The 22,721-nt window shown below is 44.6% G+C and overlaps 3 protein-coding genes across 3 annotated transcripts in view; 2 read left to right on the plus strand and 1 right to left on the minus strand.

Moving 5' to 3' along the window:
- The window catches only part of CHFR (checkpoint with forkhead and ring finger domains), a 179,424-nt gene that overhangs the window by 31,544 nt on the left and 125,159 nt on the right, over positions 1–22,721 (plus strand). The gene's annotated exons all lie outside the window — the stretch shown is intronic.
- On the minus strand, positions 2,916–22,528 carry LOC309399232 (uncharacterized protein). The gene is made up of 7 exons (XM_081966892.1): positions 22,102–22,528; positions 11,677–12,632; positions 7,618–7,669; positions 7,421–7,523; positions 7,080–7,222; positions 6,012–6,260; positions 2,916–4,177 (listed from the first exon to the last, which is right to left on the minus strand). Exons 1-7 carry the CDS (start codon positions 22,171–22,173, stop codon positions 3,452–3,454), a joined length of 2,301 nt encoding a protein of 766 aa, XP_081823018.1. The 5' UTR covers positions 22,174–22,528; the 3' UTR covers positions 2,916–3,451.
- GOLGA3 (golgin A3) overlaps positions 17,575–22,721 on the plus strand; it is a 47,983-nt gene continuing 42,836 nt past the window's right edge. The window contains exon 1 of the mRNA XM_081966838.1: positions 17,575–17,597. The gene's annotated coding sequence lies outside the window, so the exon portion shown is untranslated. The remainder of the gene's footprint in view (positions 17,598–22,721) is intronic.

Below are 22,721 nucleotides of genomic sequence, written 5' to 3' on the forward strand. Positions count from 1 at the left end.
ATTCTTGCCACGTGTGTGGCTCAGGATTCAGACGCACAAATTTGGAACTACCAGCTACAAAATTGAGTTTTTTTGTTTTTTTTTACAAAGGTGGGCTCTACCCCAGCCTGCCTTCTACCCAAACCAGTAACGTACAAAAAGCTGGAAAGTATTTTAAGAACTTTGCATTTATTTAGTTTTTGACACGTAGAACACATCTCCTGCACTGATCACACAGCTATAAGGTGTGAAAACATAATAGGAAAAAAACCCCATACAAATATATATATATATAAAAAAAAACAACCCCAACATTTTGGAGAGACAAGAAAACTCAAAGCAAACTTCTTATTCAAAAATTCTTTTCCCAAAAACAACAGGAAGCAGCAGGCTAGGGGAAGGGAGAATCCTCCAATTTGATTGTCCTGCTTGGAACAAAAACAGAATTCCTAGCAATCTTAAATGATTAAAGTCGGAGAGGAAAAAAGGTTACGGTTCAAAGGCACTATAAATTCTGCTTGTATTTCCCCATTAAGGTAAAGGTAAAGGTTCCCCTGGCACATATGTGCCACTCATTCCCGACTCTAGGGGGCGGTGCTCATCTCCGTTTCAAAGCCAAAGAGCCAGCGCTGTCCGAAGACGTCTCCGTGGTCGCGTGGCCGGCATGACTCTACGCCGAAGGCGCACGGAACGCTGTTACCTTCCCATCAAAGGTGGTTCCTATTTTTCTATTTGCATTTTTATGTGCTTTCGAACAGCTAGGTTGGCAGAAGCTGGGACAAGTAACGGGAGCTCACTCCGCTAGGGATTCGAACTGCCGACTTTTCTGATCGACAAGCTCAGCGTCTTAGCCACTGAGCTATTAACTACGATCAAATCTACTGCTCCTATAGGTGAGAAAATACTTCATTTCAAAGTGCAAATGTGCACACACACACACACACACACACACAAATCTTAAGCCCTTCCACAACTGTGCCAAGTACTCTAAGCTAGCGCAGGTGGAAGCTTAAAACAGCAGGTGAAAACGAGGAATTAATCCGAGTTAAGCAATTTAGGAGCCAGTTTTAAAGCTCTCAGACAGCGCCCGAAAAATGCTAACCAAAAAAAATAAAATGCTCTATTTTTAATAAGAGCTGGATTTTTCCCATTCCTTCCCTTGGTGCCTGTTTTCCAGAGATATTTCAAGGACTTTGTCCAACAGCTGCCTGAAGCAAATGCAGGACTTGGATAACATTCCCTTCGATTCCAGCCTCAAAAGAGTCTGAAAAATCACATTCCAGGACAAGGCCATTAAAATACCAATCGAGGCAGCCCGGTTAAAAGAAAAATTGTTTGGATTCAGGTATGAAGTTGTCTGATTAAAACCCAGCGGTGCCCTGCTTTAGTGGCCAGAGGGAAGCATTACAGGTAGTCCTCAACTTACGACCCCCAAATTTGTGTCGTGAAGTGAGAAAGGTGTTCAGTGCCCCGTTTTACGACTTCCCTTACCACGTTTATGAAGTGAATCGCTGCCCTTGTTAAATTAGTAACACGGTTGTTAAGTGAATCTGGTCTCCTCCATGGGCTTTGTTTATCAGAAGGTCGCAAAAGTGAATCGCATGACCATCCGTCATAAGGGCGAGTCAGTTCCCAAGCGTCTGAATTTTAAATGGACGCCGCAACGTCTGTGTATGTGGGAAAAGCGGTTGTATGTAGTCACTTTTTTTCAGTGTCTTTTTAATTTTGAATAGTCCCTAAATGAATTGTTGTAAGTTGAGGACTACCTGTTAGTCATTAATCATCATGGACTTTGCAAATAAATCACGCATCTTCTGTAGAAACCATAACAAAGTTTGCTTAACATCTTATCACCTACCGTTCAGTTCAAAACCCTCAACCAACACAAATCTACATTCTCTAATAATACTGTAATTCCAAGTGCAATTTACTAAGGGGTCACGGACTGAGCCCTTGAAAATCTCCTCTTCAGGGAGGAATTTGAACCCAAGACAGGGGCTATTGGCTTAATAATGTGGAGCAGTGCCGATTCAAAATATTGTGCGTTTAGGATGGCAAAACCTTTTAATCCCACCGCATCTCTTCCCCAGATTCTGTCATTGTGCAATTTCAGAAATGATGCAGCTGCTTTAAAGAGCTGTATAAGTCATGGCCAAAATTGTGGAAACCTTTTGGGGAAAGTGTATTTTTGAGGTTTGATGGCTAACAATGCCACTTTTTTTGTTGTAGTAGTACCATAAAATTATCTATCAAATTTTCCTTGAGCGTATGTGACATGACTTTTTCTTGAGCGCATGCTACGTGCCAACCCACCCAAACTGGGTGTGATGTGTTGCGCGAGTTGCAAGGCCTGTTGTTGATGTGGTGGTGGTGGTATTTCATTGACCCGACTTTGGAGTAGCTATCAACTGAACCTCAGCATCTCACTGTAGTCACTGCAGGGGAGAGAGAGAGGGGATTCACAAAATGTGACTCCTTTGACTGTTTTGAATAAAATGTGTTAAATCTAAAAAGTTGCACCCCTAATCGCCTTTTCACATGGGTTGCTTGTATTTTTAGTTATCCCAGTTCTGTTTATAAAAGCAAAGGTTCCCCTTACACATAAGTGCTAGTCATTCCCTACTCTAGGGGGCAGTGCTCATCTCTATTTCAAAGCCGAGGAGCCAGAGGCTGTCTGAAGACGTCTCCGTGGTCATGTGGCCAGCATAACTCAACGCCAAAGGCGCACGGAACGCTGTTCCCTTCCCACCAAAGGTGGTGCCTATTTTTCTACTTGCATTTTTACATGCTTTCGAACTGCTAGGTTGGCAGAAGCTGGGACAAGTCACGGGAGCTCACTCCGTTACGCGGTGCTAGGGATTCGAACCGCTGAACTGCCGACCTTTCTGATCAACAAGCTCAGCGTCTTAGCCACTGAGCCGCCCATAATTTGGGGGGGGGGGGGGAGAACCATAATCAAACATCAGTAACACTTTACACCTTTCTTCATCAGGGCCAGAATTTGGTTGCTTTCTTGCTAAGGATGATATCCAGAACAGTCCTTTTACCCAGTGAGGGGATTCAAATAATTTAACAACCGGTTTTCTTCCCTAATGATTTTTTCCAACGATCAGCTCACCAAACTGCTCAGAAAGTTAACAACCAGTTCTCCCGAAGTGGTGCGAACTGGCTGATCACACCTCCCAAGTCACACCTCCCAAGTCAAACGCAACTTGAAAAAAAACAAAAAACAAGCTTATTTCAGAAGGAAAACGTCAGGTGGGTCTCCATGCGTCAAGACCAGGAATTGTGCTTCCACAGCAATATCCATAATCATTGCATCAACACTTAAAGACAAAAGTTTGGGGCGAGCGTTGTTGAGTGCCGGATCGTGACCCTGCCTAAGCAGATCAAAGGCTGCTTCTGAACGTCTGTCTCGTCCATCTCCAAAGATATCGCACGTCTTCATCACTTCCAGGACCTTAATAGACGATCAAAAGAGCACATTCGGAGATGTTGTTGAATTGCAACGGGCCAGCGACTCTGGCTTTGGGCCAGGAGCGTAGGTTTCGTCATCCCTGTCACCCCGAAAGGCATCTTGATAGGAACTGGAGGGCTCCCCCCACAGATCCATGCCCAACCTGCTTCTGGTGGCCGCCTCCAAGTCATCTTCAAGCGATAGGTCCACCATCTGCTCCTTCCTCGTGGCCGTTCCTCCTTCACAGAGGACAGCGTTTGTCCCGGGCAAAATATCAACGCATTGATTGGTGTGCTCTGCCCTAACCAAAGGCTGTTGGTCATCTCCTTCTTCAGAGATCACAAAGACTGCTTTGGGCCCATCTATGTCTACCGGACCCTCCTTGGGCTTGGCACAGTTGATGGCGTTGCTTTTCAATCTGAGGGCAGCCTCCGGAGCATCCTTCCCTCCCAGACGGGGACTTTGGACAAGGGACAGAGAGCTCTCAACTTGGGAGGGCTCGGAAAGCCTCTGGTGGCCGCAACCAGGAGAACTGCTTAAGAAATCAAAAGATGGGTTTGCAAATTGGGACCTTCTCAAGGTAGAACCACCGGTTGCCTTCTGTGGTTTCTGGGCCGAAGGTGTCCACGGGTTACTGGCCAGATCTTCCAAATGGGACCCTTCGGATGTCCCTTCCGTTTCTCCAGCGGAGCGAACATTTTGAATCCTGGTGGGCTGGTTTGGGATGGAGGTTGAAAAACCCTGGCAGGGAAGAGAAGATCCGTGTCAAGGACTTTGAGAGAAAATAGAGTAGGAGAAGCGTTCCTTTAAGGCTCTTGTGTATGGATGAGATAGTGACAGATATGAGAGAGAGAGGGAGAGGAAGAAATAAAAATGGAATAGAGAAAGTGTTTGATAATGGATGATTGATGGATGATAGATAGATGATAAGACATAGAGATGATAGACAGACAGACAGGATAGATAGGATAGATGATTAGATGATAGATAGATAGATAGATAGATAGATAGATAGATAGATAGATAGATAGATAGATAGATGATTGATAGATTGATAGATTGATAGATTGATAGATAGATAGATAGATAGATAGATAGATGATAGATAGATAGATGATAGATAGATAGATAGATAGATAGATAGATAGATAGATGATAGATAGATGATAGATATGGATTGATAGATTAGATAGAGATAAATAAGATGATAAATAGATATGATAGATTAGATAGATAGATGATAGATAGATGATAGATGATAGATATGGATTGATATATTAGATAGATAGATGATAGATAGATAGATAGATAGATAGATGATAGATAGATAGATAGATAGATTAGATAGAGATAGATAGATGATAGATAAGATAGATGATTGATAAATAGATATGATAGATAAGAGAGATTAGATAGATAGATAGATAGATAGATAGATAGATAGATAGATAGATAGATAGATAGATGATAGATAGATAGATAGATAGATGATAGATTGATTGATTGATTGATTGATGATAGATATGGATTGATAGATTAGATAGATAGATAGATAGATAGATAGATAGATAGATAGATGATAGATAGATAGATAGATAGATAGATAGATAGATGATGATAGATAGATAGATAGATGATAGATAGATAGATAGATGATAGATAGATAGATAGATAGATAGATGATAGATAGATGATAGATAGATGATAGATATGGATTGATAGATTAGATAGAGATAAATAAGATGATAAATAGATATGATAGATAGATAGATGATAGATAGATAGATGATAGATGATAGATATGGATTGATATATTAGATAGATAGATGATAGATAGATAGATAGATAGATAGATAGATAGATGATAGATAGATAGATAGATAGATTAGATAGAGATAGATGATAGATAAGATAGATGATTGATAAATAGATATGATAGATAAGAGAGATTAGATAGATAGATAGATAGATAGATAGATGATAGATTGATTGATTGATTGATTGATTGATGATAGATATGGATTGATAGATTAGATAGATAGATAGATAGATAGATAGATAGATAGATAGATAGATAGATAGATAAAGATAGATAGATAAGATAGATGATTGATAAATAGATACGTTACATATGATGGATAAGAGATAGATTAGATAGATAGACAGGATGATTGTATGTATATGTGTATGCATGTGTGTATGTATATGTATGTGTGTGTGTATGTATGTATGTACTCAGACAAACACACACACACACACACATCTACCTATCTATGAGGTGATGGAATATATATATATATATATATATACATACGCTGGAGCATAAAGTGCCAGTTTGGTTCAGCACAGATTCTGTTACATTCTTATGGACAAGTAGTACTTGACGTACGACCATAATGGGGCTCAGAACTGCCACCCTGGAGTGGTGCCTGATTGTACGACCATTTTGCAAACGGTCATTTAAGCGAGCCTTGCCCAGACTCCAGGACTGGCCCATCTTCCTCCCCAACCTCCTCCCTGTACGACTCTGCTGCCGGTTCCGCTGTCCGACTGGCAGGCCACAACGAATACTCACTCCGCTTTTGGCCTCTTTGGAGGAAGAACCGTGGTCGGCCCAGTGGCTCCATTGCTGCTGCAGCTGTGGGAACGGAGCCAAGAGGTCATGGAAGGTGCGGGCGTGCCACGCCTGCGGCTTCAGATAAGCGCCCTTGGGGGGTTGTTCTCCCTGGGAACTGGACCCTTGGATGCTGGGCTCCGTTGGCTTGGGGATGAGCCATTCCGACACGGACGTCGGGCTAGTGAGGCTTCTCCTCAACCTCTTGTCCTAAGGAGAGAGAAAACCCCGTGGGAAGATGGCGTGGGATTTTCGCGTAGCTGGTTTGAACACCACCTCTTGAGCCACGGCATGGCTTTGTGGGGAAAGGGTGGTCCCTGCAGTGAGCCCATCCCCAGACAGCCCTTCTATTGGGGCTGGAGCAGGAATCCATGCAGGAAAAAATATATATAGCTTGATGTTTATTGATGAAATGCAAGCAAAGGCAAAACATTTGGCTGGCAAAAGCAAGATTAAAAGCAGGCAAAATCTGAACAAGGAAACTCTCTCTCTCTCTCTCTCTCTCTCTCTCTCTCTCTCTCTCTCTCTCACTCACTCACTCACTCACTCACTCACTCACCCACCCCCTCTTTCTCTCTCTCCCTCCCTCTCTCTTTCTCTTCTATTTCTCTCCTATTTCTCTCTTCACCTTTTTATCTCTCTTTATCTCTCTCTCTCTTTCTCCCTTCTCTCTCTCTCCTTCTATTTCACTCTTTACCTTTTTATCTCTTTCTCTCTTTCCCCTTCTCTCTTTCTCTCTCTCTCCTTCTCTTTCTTTTTCTTTACCTTTTTATCTCTTCCTCTCTTTCCCCCTTCTCTCTTTCTCTCTCTCCTTCTCTTTTTCTTTACCTTTTTATCTTTTCATCTCTACCTCTCTTTCTCCCTTCTCTCTTTCTCTCTCTCATCTTTTTTCTCTTCCCCTTCTTTCTGCCTTTCTTTCTCCTTTCTCTTCTCTCTCTCTCTTTCTCTTTGTTTCCCTTTTTTCTTTTTCTTTCTTTTTTATTCTCTCTCTCTCTCTCCCTCCCCACACTCCCTCCATCCCTCCCTTACCTGTATTTTACAAGAAGTAAAACTCAAGAGGCCAGGTTCTGGATTGGCAGAAATAACGAACACCTCATCACCTCCCATGACAGCTGACATTGGAGGGGCTTCTAGATCGATGATGGGTTCCAGATCGCCAGGGCAGGAAGTGACTGGAGAAAATACCAAAATGTATTATTTGCACCAAAGAAATAGCAAGCATGTTTTCAGAATCATTTGTAAGCCACTCTGCATTCTTCTCAGATGCTCTATAACAATGTAATACTCTATGATTGTGTGATATCACAGCAAGGATGAATGGAGTATAAGAACTTTCCAGAATTGGACAATGTAATCCTATTTCTGCTTACCGACGCCATTTCTCCCAAGAGAATGATTGTTGTTTTCGTTTTCTTGATACGGGATCACCAGCTGGAGTTCACTGACGTCGACACCGGAGTTCTGGATCTGATTCTACAATTCCAAACATTTCCCAAGTTCAAGCAATCGATCAGCAACCTGTTTCAAAAGTGATAAACGAAACCCACCAGAGAAGAATTAAACTTACTTCTTGATCACTGTGGACTTCCAGAGAACTTCTTTTGAGACATAACCTCCACCTAGAAAATAAAAAGAACAGAAAACATTTCAATCATTTAACACCATAACAAACAGAGTTGGAAGGGACCTTGTAGGTCATCTAGTCCAGCCTCCCCCCACCCCGCCCAAGCAGGAGGCACCATTTCTGACAGACGGCAGTCCAGTTGTCATGCCTGCAAGCCATCTTTTCTTTTTGGACTTCAGGCTTGCCACACTTTCTACTGTGGGAAAATGGGAGGGGGAGGATTATATGGAGTTGGGTGATATGTAGCCATAATAACATTCTTCTTAGAAATTCAAGGTCATCTTTGTCTCTGCACCTGGCCGGAACTGGATGGGAGGAATCTGTCTTCGTGGCAGTGGAAGATTGGACCATGTGATGAACTTGTGAGTGTTGGGGCTGGATCTTGAACTTTCAACTGGTAGGGAAAACTTGGAAGCTTTCAGATTCAGGTTTTCCCAGATGTGCCAACATGGTTCTTTTAATAAATTGGACATTTGAGGAACTTCTTGCCTCAGATTCTTATTTTATTTTAGATGCTATTTGGAACCCTGACACCACTCTCTTCTTGAAAGCTTCCAGGGATGAAATTCCCACAACTTCCAAAGGCAACTTCTGTTCCATCGGTTGATTGTTGTCATTGTCAGAAAATGTCTCCTTATTTCCAGGTTGAATCTCTCCTTGTTCAGTTTCCATCCATTATTCCTTCTCTGGCCTTCAGGTGTTTTGGAAAACAGCCTGACCCTCCTCCTCTCTGTGTCAGCCTCTCAAATATGCCTTAGAGTGGGGCAAAGCCCACTTAACTGACGTCTTGCTTAGCAACACAAATTCAGGGCGCAATTGTGGTCGTACCTTGAGGACTCCCTGTAAGCTTGGCTGTTCAGATATTCCACAGTTTGCAAAGTTGGGAGACCTTCAGGGGCCAGCTCTTTTGTCTTCGCAAACGAGTCGAGGCGAACCCCATCCCGCGTTCGACAGGGCACGGTTCATAGTCACGAAGGTGGCCAGACGAATTCGGAGGCCAAAAGTAATTAGAAGCATTGGCCAACCAACAAGCAAAGCTTTCATTCCTTCTCCAGCCGGTATACAAAGGGAGCAGTGTGGCAAAATCTTGGAGAATCCCCAGAAAGCGGTGGAGGAGAATCCATCTTTGGACATTTCACTGAGGAACTGTCTTTTCCTTCCCCCCCCCTCCTCATTTACACGCACAAACACACACTATTAGAACAGCGTTAGGTGTCCTACAAAGCCAGAATTTGGAGAAATATGTCTGGGGTGGTTTGCTGATTGTGTCTAGGCTGCTACTTTTAACCTCACCAATGAAAATGAGAAGGAGGAAAAATGTTTAAAGAAAAATCCATTAAATGTTGGAAATGTCACCAAACATTTTATCCTATGTGGTGGACGTGTACAGAAGTTAAAAAGTTAAAGTTAAGTTAAAGAAGTTAAAAGTTAATACTGGGCAAAAATCCGAAGGTGTGAAGAGAAGAGAGGGAAGGAGAGGGAAAGAAGAAAGAGGGAAGGAGAGGAAGATGGGGAGGGATAGGAAGAGGAGGAGGGAAGGTATGAAGGGGAAGAGGTAGAGAGGAGGAGTAGGGGAGAGGAAGGAGAAGAAGGAAAGGAGAGGAGGAAGGAAGAAAGTAGAGAAAGGAGGGAGGGAGGAAAGGAAAGGAAAGTAGAGTGGTGGCAAAACAAAATAGGTATATGGGATAATATAATACAATACAATAGCAGAGTTGGAAGGGACCTTGGAGGTCATCTAGTCCAACCCCCTGCCTAGGCAGGAAACCCTATACCGTTTCAGACAAATGGCTATCCAACATCTTCTTAAAGACTTCCAGTGTTGGGGCTTTCACAACTTCTGGAGGCAACTTCTGTTCCACTGATTCATTGTTCTAACTGTCAGGAAATTTGGTAAGCAAAGCAATCCCCATCATATATTTTAATTTTATGTAGGGAAAAACGAACGTTTAAACGTGTTAAAATGTGATAATAATAATAACGAAGGGAATGTATACTTGTAAATGTGTGTATGAGACTAAAAAAATTAAAAAAAAAACATTTTAAAAAATAAATCCAAATGTGGTTGGAGAAGATTGATCGAAAACCTGAACTGTTCTCGTTGGGTATCTTATCAGAAAAAATATAGTAAAGAAAATGTATATTTGATTATTCGCGTAATAGCTGCAGCTAGAGTTGTGTTTGCACGAAATTGGAAGGGCGAAGAGATTCCCCACAGATGAAAACGGGGTTAAAAAAATATTAGAATGTGCAGAAACGAATAGATTAACCCTTGCAATTAAAGGAAAGGAAGAATCTGACTGTTATAATATATGGGAGCTATTCTAACAATAGTTAGAGAATAAACATGAAAATGATGTATTATAAAGTTAAATAAATTAAGAAGAGAAATGTTATAATAATAGATATGCGAAGTTTTAAGTATTAGCATTAAAATAAGGATATATAGCCAGTGATGCACCATGGTGTATGTAACCTATTTAGCTGTTGTATTAAAAATTATCCATGTATTAATTAAGCATTTAATTTTAGGTTGTCCTCGACTTATGTTTCAATAGAGCCTAAAATTCCTGTTGCTAAGTGAGAGTTTGTTAAGTGACTTTTGTCCCATTTTGTGACAAGGAAAGTTGTCAAATTGGGGCAAAATTCATTTAACAAATTTCTCTCTTAACCACATACATTTTGAGCTCAGTTCTGTTCATAACACAAGGACTCATTTTTTTCTAATATCGGAGAAACATTGCTCCACATAATACAATAATACAATAGTAGAGTTGGAAGGGACCTTGGAGGTCTTCTAGTCCAACCCCCTGCCTAGGCAGGAAACCCAAACATCATTAAATCCATTACTGTTGCACCTTAAAGTGACTTCAGAAACATGGGATTAAGGATTAAAATCAAGGAGAGATTCAATCTGGAAACAAGGAGAAATTTCCTGGCAGGGAGAGCAATCAACCCATGGAACAGAAGTTGCCTTCAAAAGTTGTGGGAGCTTCATCACTGGAGGCTTTCAAGAAGAGGCTGTCAGAAATATTGTAAGGTCTCCTGCTTGGGTGGGGGGTTGGACTAGATGACCTACAAGCTCCCTCCCATCCTCTGTTAATCTGAATCTATCTAAGATGATCAAAGGCCTGGAGACTAAAACCTACAGTGAATGGTTGCAGGAACTGGGCATGGCTGGTCTAGGGAAGAGAAGGACCAGGGGAGACAGGATAGCAGCCTTCCAATATTTGAGGGGCTGCCACAGAGAGGAAGAGGTCAAGCTATTTTCCAAAGCACCTGAAGGCCAGACAAGGAATAATGGATGGAAACTGACCAAGGAGAGATTCAAGCTGGAAATAAGGAGGAATTTTCTGACAGTGAGAACCATCAAACCATGGAACAGATGTTGCCTTCAGAAGTTGTGGGAGCTTCATCATTTCAGACTTTCAAGAAGAGATTGGACTGCTATTTGTCAGAAATGGTGTAGGGTCTCCTGTTTGAGTGCGGGGAGGGGGGTTGGATTAGATGACCTACAAGGTCCCTTCCAACTCTGTTAATCTGAATCTATCTAAAATAATCAAAGATCTGAAGACTAAGACATGAAGAACGGTTACAGGAACTGGGCCTGGCTAGTCTAATGAAGAGAAGGACCAGGGGAGACAGGAGAGCAGTCTTCCAATATTTGAGGGGCTGCCAGAGAGAGGAGGGGGTGTCAAACTATTTTCCAAAGCACCTGAAGGCCAGACAAGAAATAATGGATGGAAACTGACCAAGGAGAGATTCAACCTGGAAACAAGGAGAAATTGTCTGACAGTGACAACAATCAACTGATGGAACAGAAGTTGCCTCCAGAAGTTATGGAAGCTTCATCACTTGAAGCCTTCAAGAAGAGATTGGACTGCCATCTGTCTGAAATTGGGTAGGGTCTCCTGCTTGGGTGGGGTAGTTAGACCAGATGACCTACACGGTCCCTTCCAACTCTGCTAATCTGTTAAGACTGAAAACACACCATCGCTCACTTACCTACATGCAATGCAGAGCGAGGACAGGAGGACCATCGCAAAGAACAGGATGCCAGTGACCACCACCAGCATCATGGTGTTCTCTTCTCCATCCTTGATATCGTCGGTGGGCATCATCTCCGTCCCGTTCTTGTACTCAAAGAGCATGGCGAAGCCTCGCCCGCGGTCGGTGGTGGTGATGAGCTCCACAATAACTTCCACCATCTTCAGAGACGACCCAAAGGTCATGTTTTGGTTCAAGGGCGATTTTGTCCCACAGAAGCGAGAAGAAAAAGCGATGAGGTCCGAGACGTATAAGACGTCATCTGGACAAACATCAGTGGAGAACGATGGAGTAGAAGAAGAGATGTTCAGCGGCAAGATCACGGTTGAAATGGCAGCATCGTCTCCAAAAATCACCTTCCCTGAACGTTTCTGAGGACCTTCGGCCTTCTCCTTAGCAGGATAGCGAGCAAATAATATTTTGTCCACCAAGTCCTTCTTCTCTTGTTTTCCATCTTGTCTCATCAAGGTGTTGTTGGTTCCTCCCTGGGTTGGAAATTTACTTGATTGTGTGACAGCTAAGTCTTTGCGTTCTCTGCTTGGATGGGATTCTTTCCACTCAAGGTTTTGAGAAGTGGCTTCTAGAAGGCCCTCAACGAGATCCGTTGAGTCAAGATCAGCGTCCACCACCGAAGTCTTGGTTGGAAAGATGGTGCTGGAATATCCTGCAGTTTCTTCTCCAGATGACGGCTCCTTGTTTGTATTTTTGGTCAAAGAAAAATAGCCACCCCAGGCGTCTTCATTGATGCTCTCAAAGACATCAAAGTCAAAGATCTCCAACAATAGGTAGGTCTTAGCAGGGATAAGAAATCGCCAGACGCAGTGCATGCCCGACGAATAATTGTTGGGGAAGCCAGGAGATAAAATCAATCCTCTTTCCCAGGAGCTGAACTGAGCCCCACAAGAATAATAGACCTGAAACAACAAAAAGGAGGAAAAGTCACACTCGTTTCCTTCAACAAAAGCATTCGCTCTGCCAACTGACCACGTTCTCCCTCCATTTTGGACCCATCAGTTCAAGAGTTAAAATTTTTTTTTACAGATTAACAGAGTTGGAAGAGACTTTGTAGGTCATCTAGTCTAACCCCCCCTCGCCCAAGCAGGAAACCCTACCCCATTTCAGACGGATGGCTGTCCAGCTCTTCTTGAAAGCTTCCAGTGATGAAGCTGCCACAACTTCTGAAGGCAACTTCTGTTCCATGGGTTGATTTTTCTCATGTTTTAGTCTTCAGATCTTTGATTATTTTAGATAGATTCTGATTAACAGAGTTGGAAGGGACCTTGTAGGTCATCTAATCCAACTCCCCTCCCCCCACTCAAACAGGAGACCCTACACCATTTCTGACAAATAGCAGTCCAATCTCTTCTTGAAAGTCTGAAATGATGAAGCTCCCACAACTTCTGAAGGCAACTTCTGTTCCATGGGTTGATTGTTCTCACTGTCAGGCAATTCCTCCTTATTTCCAGCTTGAATCTCTCCTTGTTCAGTTTCCATCCATTATTCCTTGCCTGGCCTTGGGGTGCTTTGGAAAATAGCTTGACCCCCTCCTCTCTGTGGCAGCCCCTCCAATATTGGAAGATGCTATCATGTCTCCCCTGGTCCTGATGATGAAGCTCCCATACCTTCTGAAGGCAACTTCTGTTCCATGGGTTGATGGTTCTTACCGCCAGAAAATTTCTCCTTATTTCCAGGTTGAATCTCTCTTTGTTCAGTTTCCATCCATTATTCCTTGTCTGGCCTTCGGGTCCTTTGGGAAATAGCTTGCCCCCCTCCTCTCTGTGGCAGCCCCTCAAATATTGGAACATTGCTCTCCTGTCTCCACTGGTCCTTCTCTTCACTAGTCTAGCCATGCCCAGTTCCTTCAATCGTTTATCCTATGTTTTTAGCCTCCAATCCCCTAATCATCTTGGTTGCTCTTCTCTGCACTCTTTCTAGAGTCTCCACATCCTTTTTATAGTGGTGACCAAAACTGGATGCAGAATTCTTGGGGCGGTCTTACTAAGGCTTTTTATATATATACTTATTTGTTGCTCAAGGATACAAAACAAAGTTTTTCCTGTTCTTGAAAAAATGTTGGGAGGAGAACAAAACTCACACTGGTTCACAGACCCGAGGCCTGCACTCCAAACACAACTGATTGTGTTGAGGAAGCCAGTGGAATGGCTTGCCTTCAGAAGTTGTGAGTGCTTCATCACTGGAGGTTTTTAAGAAGAGACTGGATATCCTATGGTATAAGGCCCGAGTAGAAGACCTCGCAGGTCCCTTCCAGCTCTATTCTGATTGATCGATTAATTAATTGAAAAGGTCTGTGATCTCCTGCTTGAGCAGGGGGTTGGACTAGAAGACCTCAGGGGTCCCTTCCAGCTCTTCTCAATTGAACTGAGGAAAATTAGCCAGTGTCTTCTCCATCAAGAGTCTGATGCGTTAGGCCAAAACCATAACATAAAAATATACATGTTGTGGTCCTTAACATACGACCGCCGTTGACCCCAACATTATGATTGCTCAACAAGAGTTATTGAGTTTTACCTCGTTTTATAACCTTCCTTGCCACCCTTGTTGAGTGAATCCCTGCAGGTGTTAAGGGAGTAACACGATTGTTAAGAAAATCTGGCTCCCTTCCCTGTTGACTTTGCTTGTCAGAAGGTCACCAAAGGGGATTGCATGATCCCCGAACAGCTACGATAGTCATAAATGTGACCCAGTTGCCACGCCTCTGAATTTCGATCACACCACCATGGGAATGCTGCAACGGCTGTAGGTGTGAAAATTGCTCTTTTGAGTGCCTTGGTACCTTCGAATGGTCACGAAATGGGTGTTTATAAGTCGAGGACGTCTCCTGTACTGTTTAGCAAAGTCTCAGGGCTTCTGGGTTTTATGGTGAGGCTTCAATCTAAGGGTATAGGGTTTCCTGCCTAGGCAGGGGGTTGGACTAGAAGACCTCCAAGGTCCCTTCCAACTCTACTATTGTATTATTGGTGTAAAGCAGAGTGTCCAAACTTGGGAACTTTTAAGACTTGTGGACTTTAATTTCCAGAAGTCCCCAGCCAGAATTCTGGAAGTTAAAGTCCACAAGTCTTAAAGTTCCCAAGTTTGGACACCCCTGGCATAAAGCATCTATGGAATTTCAGCCTTGACCCACAAGATATAAATCTTCATATATTTTCTTATCCCACTGGCAATTAAGCTTCGCTAGAGCAAAGTTATATATTAACAAGACTCTCTCTTAAACGCCATCCGTTCTCTGGCATTAATTGTGGAGGAAAGGAGGTTTTAAAAAAGGGGGAAAGAAACTACAAAGGGATTAAGTCATTTTTAGTCTGTTTAAACACAAATGGATCTTGGCAAGAGAACAGAGAAGTCACACAGAGTGTGTGTGGAAGCCCAGATGTGAAAACATTGCAGATTCTTTCCCCTTCGGCCTCAAATTAAACTCGTTGGAGAATAATAGAAGAACAGAATTGGAAGGGACCTTGGAGGTCTTCTAGTCCAACCCCCTGCTCAGGGTTTCAGGCTGTTTTTTCAGGCCAAAAACAACCAGGAAAATGAGCGTGGTGTTTTAGGATTTCAATGTTTCTCCTAATTTTTCCGACGGACCCAAACGATTTTGGTATCAAGATTGATACCCATTTTATGCAAGGAGATGCAAAAGTCTAGATTATGTAAGTGTGCCGAAAAATCCAGATGACCACAAGGTGGAGCTAAAGAATAATCACCCCAACGTGTCTGTGCTGCCATCTTGTGGTCATGCCGATTTTTATAACCCAGATCTGGTACCCATAATCTATCTATCCCATCCAACTCTGTAGAGATTCACTGTTATCCAGGCCAGCAGTCACCAACTGGCCTGGTCCACGAGAGAATTTTGGTGGCCCGCAGAAAAATTATTTGCATTTTTTTTATATTGCACTAAATCCTATTTATCTTTTTTTCTAAAAATTCATATTAGTGGTCCCCAGGATTTAAAATTATGAATTTAGTGGTCCCTAAGGTTGGTGACCTCTGATCGAGACCATGGTTGTCCCAAAGGTGCTTTTTCAGGAGTTAATTGGACCTTTCTTGTTTTTTCTTTGAAGACATCTCACTTCTCATTCAAGAAGCTTCTTCAACTCTGACAGGACGATGGGGAATGGAAAGATTTATACTCCTTGCAGACGGCTGGTCATTTGCATCCTTTTAGAGGGTCGTTGAGGCCACTTGGAAGTTTATCTGCCTCCTCAGGGTCACCTGAGTAGTGCCTTTGGCTCCTGTAGTGCCAAAGAAACCTCTGGGAAGAGAAGCAAAACATCTTCAAAGAAAAAAACAAGCAAGTCCAGTTGCCTCCTGAAAAAGCACCTTGGGGTATCCCATTTGAGGTTGCTGGAGAGCTATTTTCAAGGACCTTTGCTTGAAGCCACGCTAGCTGCTGTTCAACAATACAATACAATACAATACAATAGTAGAGTTGGAAGGGACCTTGGAGGTCTTCTAGTCCAACCCCCTGCCTAGGCAGGAAACCCTATACCGTTTCAGACAAATGGCTATCCAACATCTTCTTAAAGACTTCCAGTGTTGGGGCATTCACAACCTCTGGAGGCAAGCTGTTCCACTGATTAATTGTTCTAACCTGGTCTCTTCCGAAGGAGGAATAGAATAATAATAGATGAACAGAGTTGGAAAGGACCTTTGGGGGTCTTCTAGTCCAATCCCCTGCTCAGGCAGGGAACCCTAGACCATTAGAGACAAACGGTTGTCTAATCTCTTGTTTAAAAACTTCCAGTGTTGGAGCATTCACAACTTCTGGAGGCAAGCTGTTCCACTGGTTAATTGTTCTCACTGTCAGGAAATTTCTCCTCAGTTCTAAGTTGCTTCTCTCCTTGATTAGTTTCCACCCATTGCTTCTTGTTCTACCCTCAGGTGCCTTGGAGAATAGTTTGACTCCCTCTTCTTTGTGGCAACCCCTGAGATATTGGAACACTGCTATCATGTCTCCCCTAGTCCTTCTTTCTCTTAAGCTAAACATACCCAGTTCCTGCAACCGTTCTTCATATGTTTTAGCCTCCAGTCCCCTAATCCTCTTTGTTGCTCTTCTCTGCACTCTTTCTAGAGTCTCCACATCTTTTTTACATCGTGGCGACCAAAACTGAATGCAGTATTCCAAGTGTGGCCTTACCAAGGCATTATAAAGTGGTATTAAGACTTCACGTGATCTTGATTCTATCCCTCTGTTGATGCAGCCTAGGACTGTGTTGTCTTTTTTGGCAGCTGCTGCACATGGCTGGCTCATATTTAAATGGTTGTCCACGAGGACTCCAAGATCCCTTTCACAGTTACTACTACTGAGCAAGGTACCACCTATACTGTACCTGTGCATTCCATTTTTGTTGCCTAAATGTAGAACAACATCTGGATGGACATCCATCTTCTCTTATCTTGAATCTTTTACACCAAAATAAACAGAGTCGAGAAAGCATAGAAACCTCATTAAACCCCTGAGATTTACATTTTTAAAAAATCCTAACCCAATAGAGTAAATTCTCATTGTGTTACCGCCTGCTTTGTACCACCAGCCGAATTTTTACGAAGTCAATGCAGCTGTCTCTTTATTAGGAAAAAGGTTCAGAATTTGTTTCTGGTCTTCGGGGCTTAGCCAGAAATTATTTTTCCATAGCGTCAAATTACTGGAGCTTAGCTGACATGTTTTGCTCTTGTTGATTACAGCTTCAGATGCCAGGAAAGTCTGTCTGGTAATTGCATGGAAGGAGAAAACTGTTTGTGACTCAACAGAGGCTGGCTTACTCATTCGGAGAAAGGTGTGGCTTTCTTTACAACCGTCTTGAATACAAAACAGCTTGCTGCTTCTACTACGCGAAATGTCTTCCTCTTCGTAGTCGACAGAGGTGGGTTTCACATCATCGTAATATCGGTTCGCCATGCACCGAAACTGCGAGCGTGTGCGCCTTCCGCGCATGGGAGCGGAATTCCACGCATGCGCCTTGCTCCCACGCATGTGCGTGGCTTAGAAAATGTCACTAAATAGGACAACGTAGAGCGAAACGGAAAAGGCTGGGTTGCTGTATCCCAGTTATGGCTAACTTTTTTCTCCTTGCGTGCCAAAATTGTGCATGCGTGCCCACACCCATAATACAATGCGCCCCGCCACCCTGTACATGCGCACACAAACCCCCCACATACTCCCTCCGTCCCAGTAGTGGGTTCCAAATTTTTTTAGAACTTCTTCTGTAGGTGTGGCCTGCTTTGTGGGAGTGGCTTGCCGGCCATGTGACAGCGTTAGTGGCTTGCTGGCCATGTGACCAGGTGGGAGTGGCTTGCCAGCCATGTGACTGGGTGGGCATGGCCAACTTGTAAAATGTGGTGAAACTCACTTAACAACGCTCTTGCTTAGCAACCAAAAAGTTGGCTCAGAAACTCTGGCATTTGAAGCATGCAAATCCTGAAGCTGTCAAGTTACAAGACCCTTGCACCCCTAACCCTTTAGGAAAAAAAACCCAGGGGTGTTCAAACTTGACAGCTTTAAGACTTGTGGACTTCAACTCCCAGAATCACAGTTGTATCAAAATAACAGAATAACAGAGTTGGCGGGGACCTTGGAGGTCTTCTAGTCCAACCCCCTGCTCAAGCAGGAGACCTTACCTCATCCCAAACAAATGGTTGCTCCCATCTCTTCTTAAAAACTTCCAGTGTTGGAACTTCTGGAGGCAAGCCGTTCCACTGATTAATTGTTCTAGCTGTCAAGAAATTTCTCCTGAGTTCGAGGTGGCTTCTCTCCTTGATTGGTTTCTTCTCATTCATTTATAATTTTATCATTTAGTGGTCTTCTCTTCAGGAAACCTGGTCCTGTAGATTCCCCCCCCCTCCGGGAATCTGCTGAGAAAAATCCAAGCCATTTTTCAAATCAAATCCTCGGAGGAAATTTTTAGGAGCGGTTGTGTTCGTTTTTTAAAGCTCAGTTCCTTCCTTTCTCTTCTCCTCTTTCCCCATGCTGAGATGAAAACATAAAGTCGACTTTGTTTTCCAACGCTCCGAAGTAGACTCTCTTTCATGTGTGCCCCAGGACATTTCCACATGTGGAGCATGCTACAGAAGGCCATGTGGATAAGAAAACAACCCACATGTGGGAAATGAAAGAAGCCAGGCTGTAGGAGATCATTTTGATCACTCCCTCTGGGTTTCAACCTCCCCAGATGCCACAAATAATTTTATTTCCCCTCCCTGCTTCCTCTTAAGAAAGTTACCGACCACCAAATTCCAGAGTTTTGGATTATATCTTGTTTTGATGAATATTACTATAGTTTTCAACATGAAGAAAACGAATATCACGGCATCCGGCCCTCCCAATTCTTGGCAGATAGATAGTGACAGGGTTTTTTTTTTCCTGGGCTCCAAAATCAGCACAGATGGGGACTGCAGCCAAGAAATTAAAAGACGCTTGCTGCTGGGGAAGAAAGCTATGGCAAACCTAGACAGCATACTAAAAAGCAGAGACATCAACCTGTGTGCATAGTCAAGGCTTTGGTTTTCCCAGTTGCAATGGATGGCTGTGAAGGTTGGACCATAAGGAAGGCTGAGCTCCAAAGAATGGAGGTCTTTGAACTCTGGTGCTGGAGAAGACTCCTGCGAGTCCCTTGGACTGCAAGGCGATCCAACCGGTCAATCCTAGAGGAGATCAACCCTGACTGCTCTTTAGAAGGCCAGATCCTGAAGAGGAAACTCAAAAGACTTTGGCCACCTGATGAGAAGAAGGACTCCCTGGAGAAGAGCCTCATGCTGGGAACGATGGAGGGCAAAAGAAGAAGGGGACGACAGAGAAGGAGGTGGCTGGATTGAGTCACTGAAGCAGTCGGCGTGAGCTTAAATGGACTCCAGAGGATGATAGAGGACAGGAAGGCCTGGAGGAACGTTGTCTGTAGTTTTGATGAACGTTAGTTCCTTACATTAGTTTTAGGTACACCTCTACAAGTAGACTCGCCTGCTCTTACAGCAAGGACCAAAGTGCTGGTTTGATCTTGGATGTCCCATCCTTTCAGCTCCATGTCTCCAAGTCTCCATATCACGAGCCTTTACTAACCAATTTGGGGGTTCAATGTCTCCATATCTGGAAGGTCTCCAAATTGAGAAGAACCATGGAGATGAAAGTTAGGACACCGAGGAACTGGAGACCATCAACTGAGTGGATCCTGGACCTCAATACCTTGATGCTGAAGGCATTATCAAAAGGGCAATTTTTCCCCCCATACGATGGGTCATTCTTGGTCATGACTGACCCAACCTTCCTCTTCTTCTCCCTCCCGATTTTTCCTCATTGTGGAGGTCTTTGTTGGCTGCAAACAACCCAACGTCTATTATAAGCCAAAGGGGCCCATTTTTTAAACACTTGGCCTTATTTATGGCGTAGATTTCTTGGCTTCTGTTATTTGCTCGGTTGATCTGGCAAGGGAGCTAATACAGCAAGCTGTGATCTCAGCCGGGCTGCCAGATTTAATAGCTGAAATGTCATAGACTTTATTAATCAAACTGCATTCTTTGCTAATTGAGGGACATAGTTTCGGAGTGGAAGGATTTTTCCCCCCTCCCTAACCAAATACTTTACTGAGCTTAGGAGCAAGGCGGGGGGGGGGGGAGAGAGGAGGGGGGAAATCCATCTTTGTTCACAATGCGTTGTTATTAGGCTTGATCACACAGCCAGCCAGATGTTTAGACTGGAGTTGATGTTTTGGTGTGTGTGTCCCCCCCCCCAGGAATCATTCCCCAGCATCTGTAAAGGGGGTAGTTTCCCCCCTCCAGTTCTTTCTCCTCTCTTCTGCTGTCTCCAGCTAATGCCACATCCACTATCCAGTATTTTTATATTTCTTATCGACAACTGTTGTGGTGTTGTGAGGCAGGTGCTTATTTGTCTGAATTCTAAAGTTCCTGAGGGTTTTGTCTCCTCCTCCTCCTTCTACTTTTCTTCTTTTCTTCTTTTTCTTCTCCTTCCCCTCCTCTTCCTTCTTTTCTTCTTCTTCTTTTTTTCGTTTTCTCCTCCTCCTCCTCCTCCTCCAATTATTTTAATAATTATTTATTATTTTGTCTTTTATGATGTTGGATAACCATTCGTCTGAAGTGGTGTAGGGCTTCCTGCGTTGGAATAGAAGACCTCCAAGGTCCCTTCCAATGCTTGTTATTCCAATTTCTTCCCTCCATCCATCCAACCACCTCTGCTTCCTCTTCCTCTTTTCATCACTTCATTCAAGGTGGCTGGTCCAGTGGCTAAGTGTCATGGCCAAGGGAACTGACGATGCAACGAAGGCTTTCCGAGCGGGAAAGCGCGCTCCGACGCGCCCTTCCCCCCACCCCCCCCGCAGTCCTCGCCCCCTCCCCAAATCCGCCTGGTTTCGTTTGGGGCGGAATTTGAAATCAAAGCGAGTCCTCCTGTCCGCCTCTTTCCTTCCCTGCCAGCTCCGACGATCGTAAACAAGCTCAATGGTTCTTTCCACCCACCTACCCGTCGCCCCCCTCCCCAATTTTCCTTTTCAATGAAATCCACATGGACCCTGTTTGGGAATCCCTCTCTTCCGGCTCTGCCTCTCCCCTTCTCTCCCGCCCTCAACTTTCCAACGAGCCCCAGGAAACGGAGGAAGATGGGGAGGGGGGGAGAGAAGCCACCCCGACATGTCCGGATAAACTCCCCCTCCCCACCCCCTACACAAACACTCCCCACTCCTTCCCTCCCTCCCTGCCCGCCTGCCCGCCTGCCCGCCCGAAGTCTGGGTAAGGCGAAGCGCAATTACGCAGCCTGTCCGCCGCTTTGGAGAGGTGCCGGGCCCTTCGCGTCCCCGGGAGAGGTTCTTTCCATGCAAAGTTGTGGGGGGGGGGAGGTGACAGAGTTTGGGGTTTTTTTGGGGGGGAAACAGGGGAGTCCCCAGCGTCGGTAGGTTTTTGCAAAGGAGTGAAAAGAAGCATTAGAGGAAGAGGAGGAGAAGAGAAAGAGAAGCGTGAGACCGAAAGGAGAAAGAAAAAAGAGAGACAGAGAGACAGACAGAGAGAAAGAGAGACAGAGACAGAGACACACAGAGAGAGAGAGAGAATGAGAGAGAAAGAAAGAGACAGACAGACAGAGAGAGAGAGAATGAGAGAAAGAGAGAATGAGAAAGAGAGAAAGAGACAGACACACAGAGAGACAGAGAGAGAGAAAATGAGAGAGAGAGAGAGAGAAAGAAAGAGAGAGAGAGAGAATGAGAGCGAGAGGAAGAGAGAGAGGAAGGGAAAGAGACAGAGAGACACAGAGAAAGATGGATAGAGAGAAAATGAGAGAGAAAGAGAGAGAGAGAGAGAGACAGACAGACAGACAGACAGACAGACAGAGATCCCCCCTTGGCATAAACCTCCCCCCCTCCCAGGGGTTACCTGGCCTTGAGTCCCCCAGGACCAGCACAGGGCGGCCGCTGTCAGCAGAGGCAAGCAGGCGGGACGGCCCATCCTGCCTTCTCCGGTTGGGACGCTTGCCTGCTGGGCGAAACAGCCGGCGGCAGCGGAGGCTCAGCCCCTATCCGCTCGCGGGGACGGGCTGGCTGGCTGGCTGGCGGGGTCGGTGGGTGGCTGCCCCGCCCGGCTCCCCTCTCCGTCCTCCCCCGGCGCCGCCCGCCCGGTTCTCCGCTTCTTGGCCGCCTCCCCCGGGCGGGCGGATCACCTGCGACGGGAGGGGGGGCTTGGAGATCTCTCCCCCCTCCTCTAGCCAGCCTTGTTTGAGGCGGGGGTCGCGGGGGCGACTTCGGCTAACGGGAGAGGGAAAGGAGGCGCCGTTGCGCTTGTCCCGGCCAGCTGGTTGGGGGTCCCCCCCTTGGCTCTCTTGGGGTCCCCTTTTCTTTTACACAGTCTAAGAAGGAAGGGAGGGGTCCCCCGGTGGCCCCTTTCTATTCCTCCCTCTTCTTTTTCCTTCCCGTTTTCTTCTTCTGCTTCTTTTTACTTCCTTCTCTCCCTCTCTCTCCCTTTCATTCAACTTTTCTCTTTCCTTTCTTCCCTCCCGT

The sequence above is a fragment of the Natrix helvetica genome, assembly GCF_964273705.1.
Source record: "Natrix helvetica genome assembly, chromosome: 14".
In the NCBI taxonomy this organism is placed as follows: domain Eukaryota; kingdom Metazoa; phylum Chordata; class Lepidosauria; order Squamata; family Natricidae; genus Natrix; species Natrix helvetica.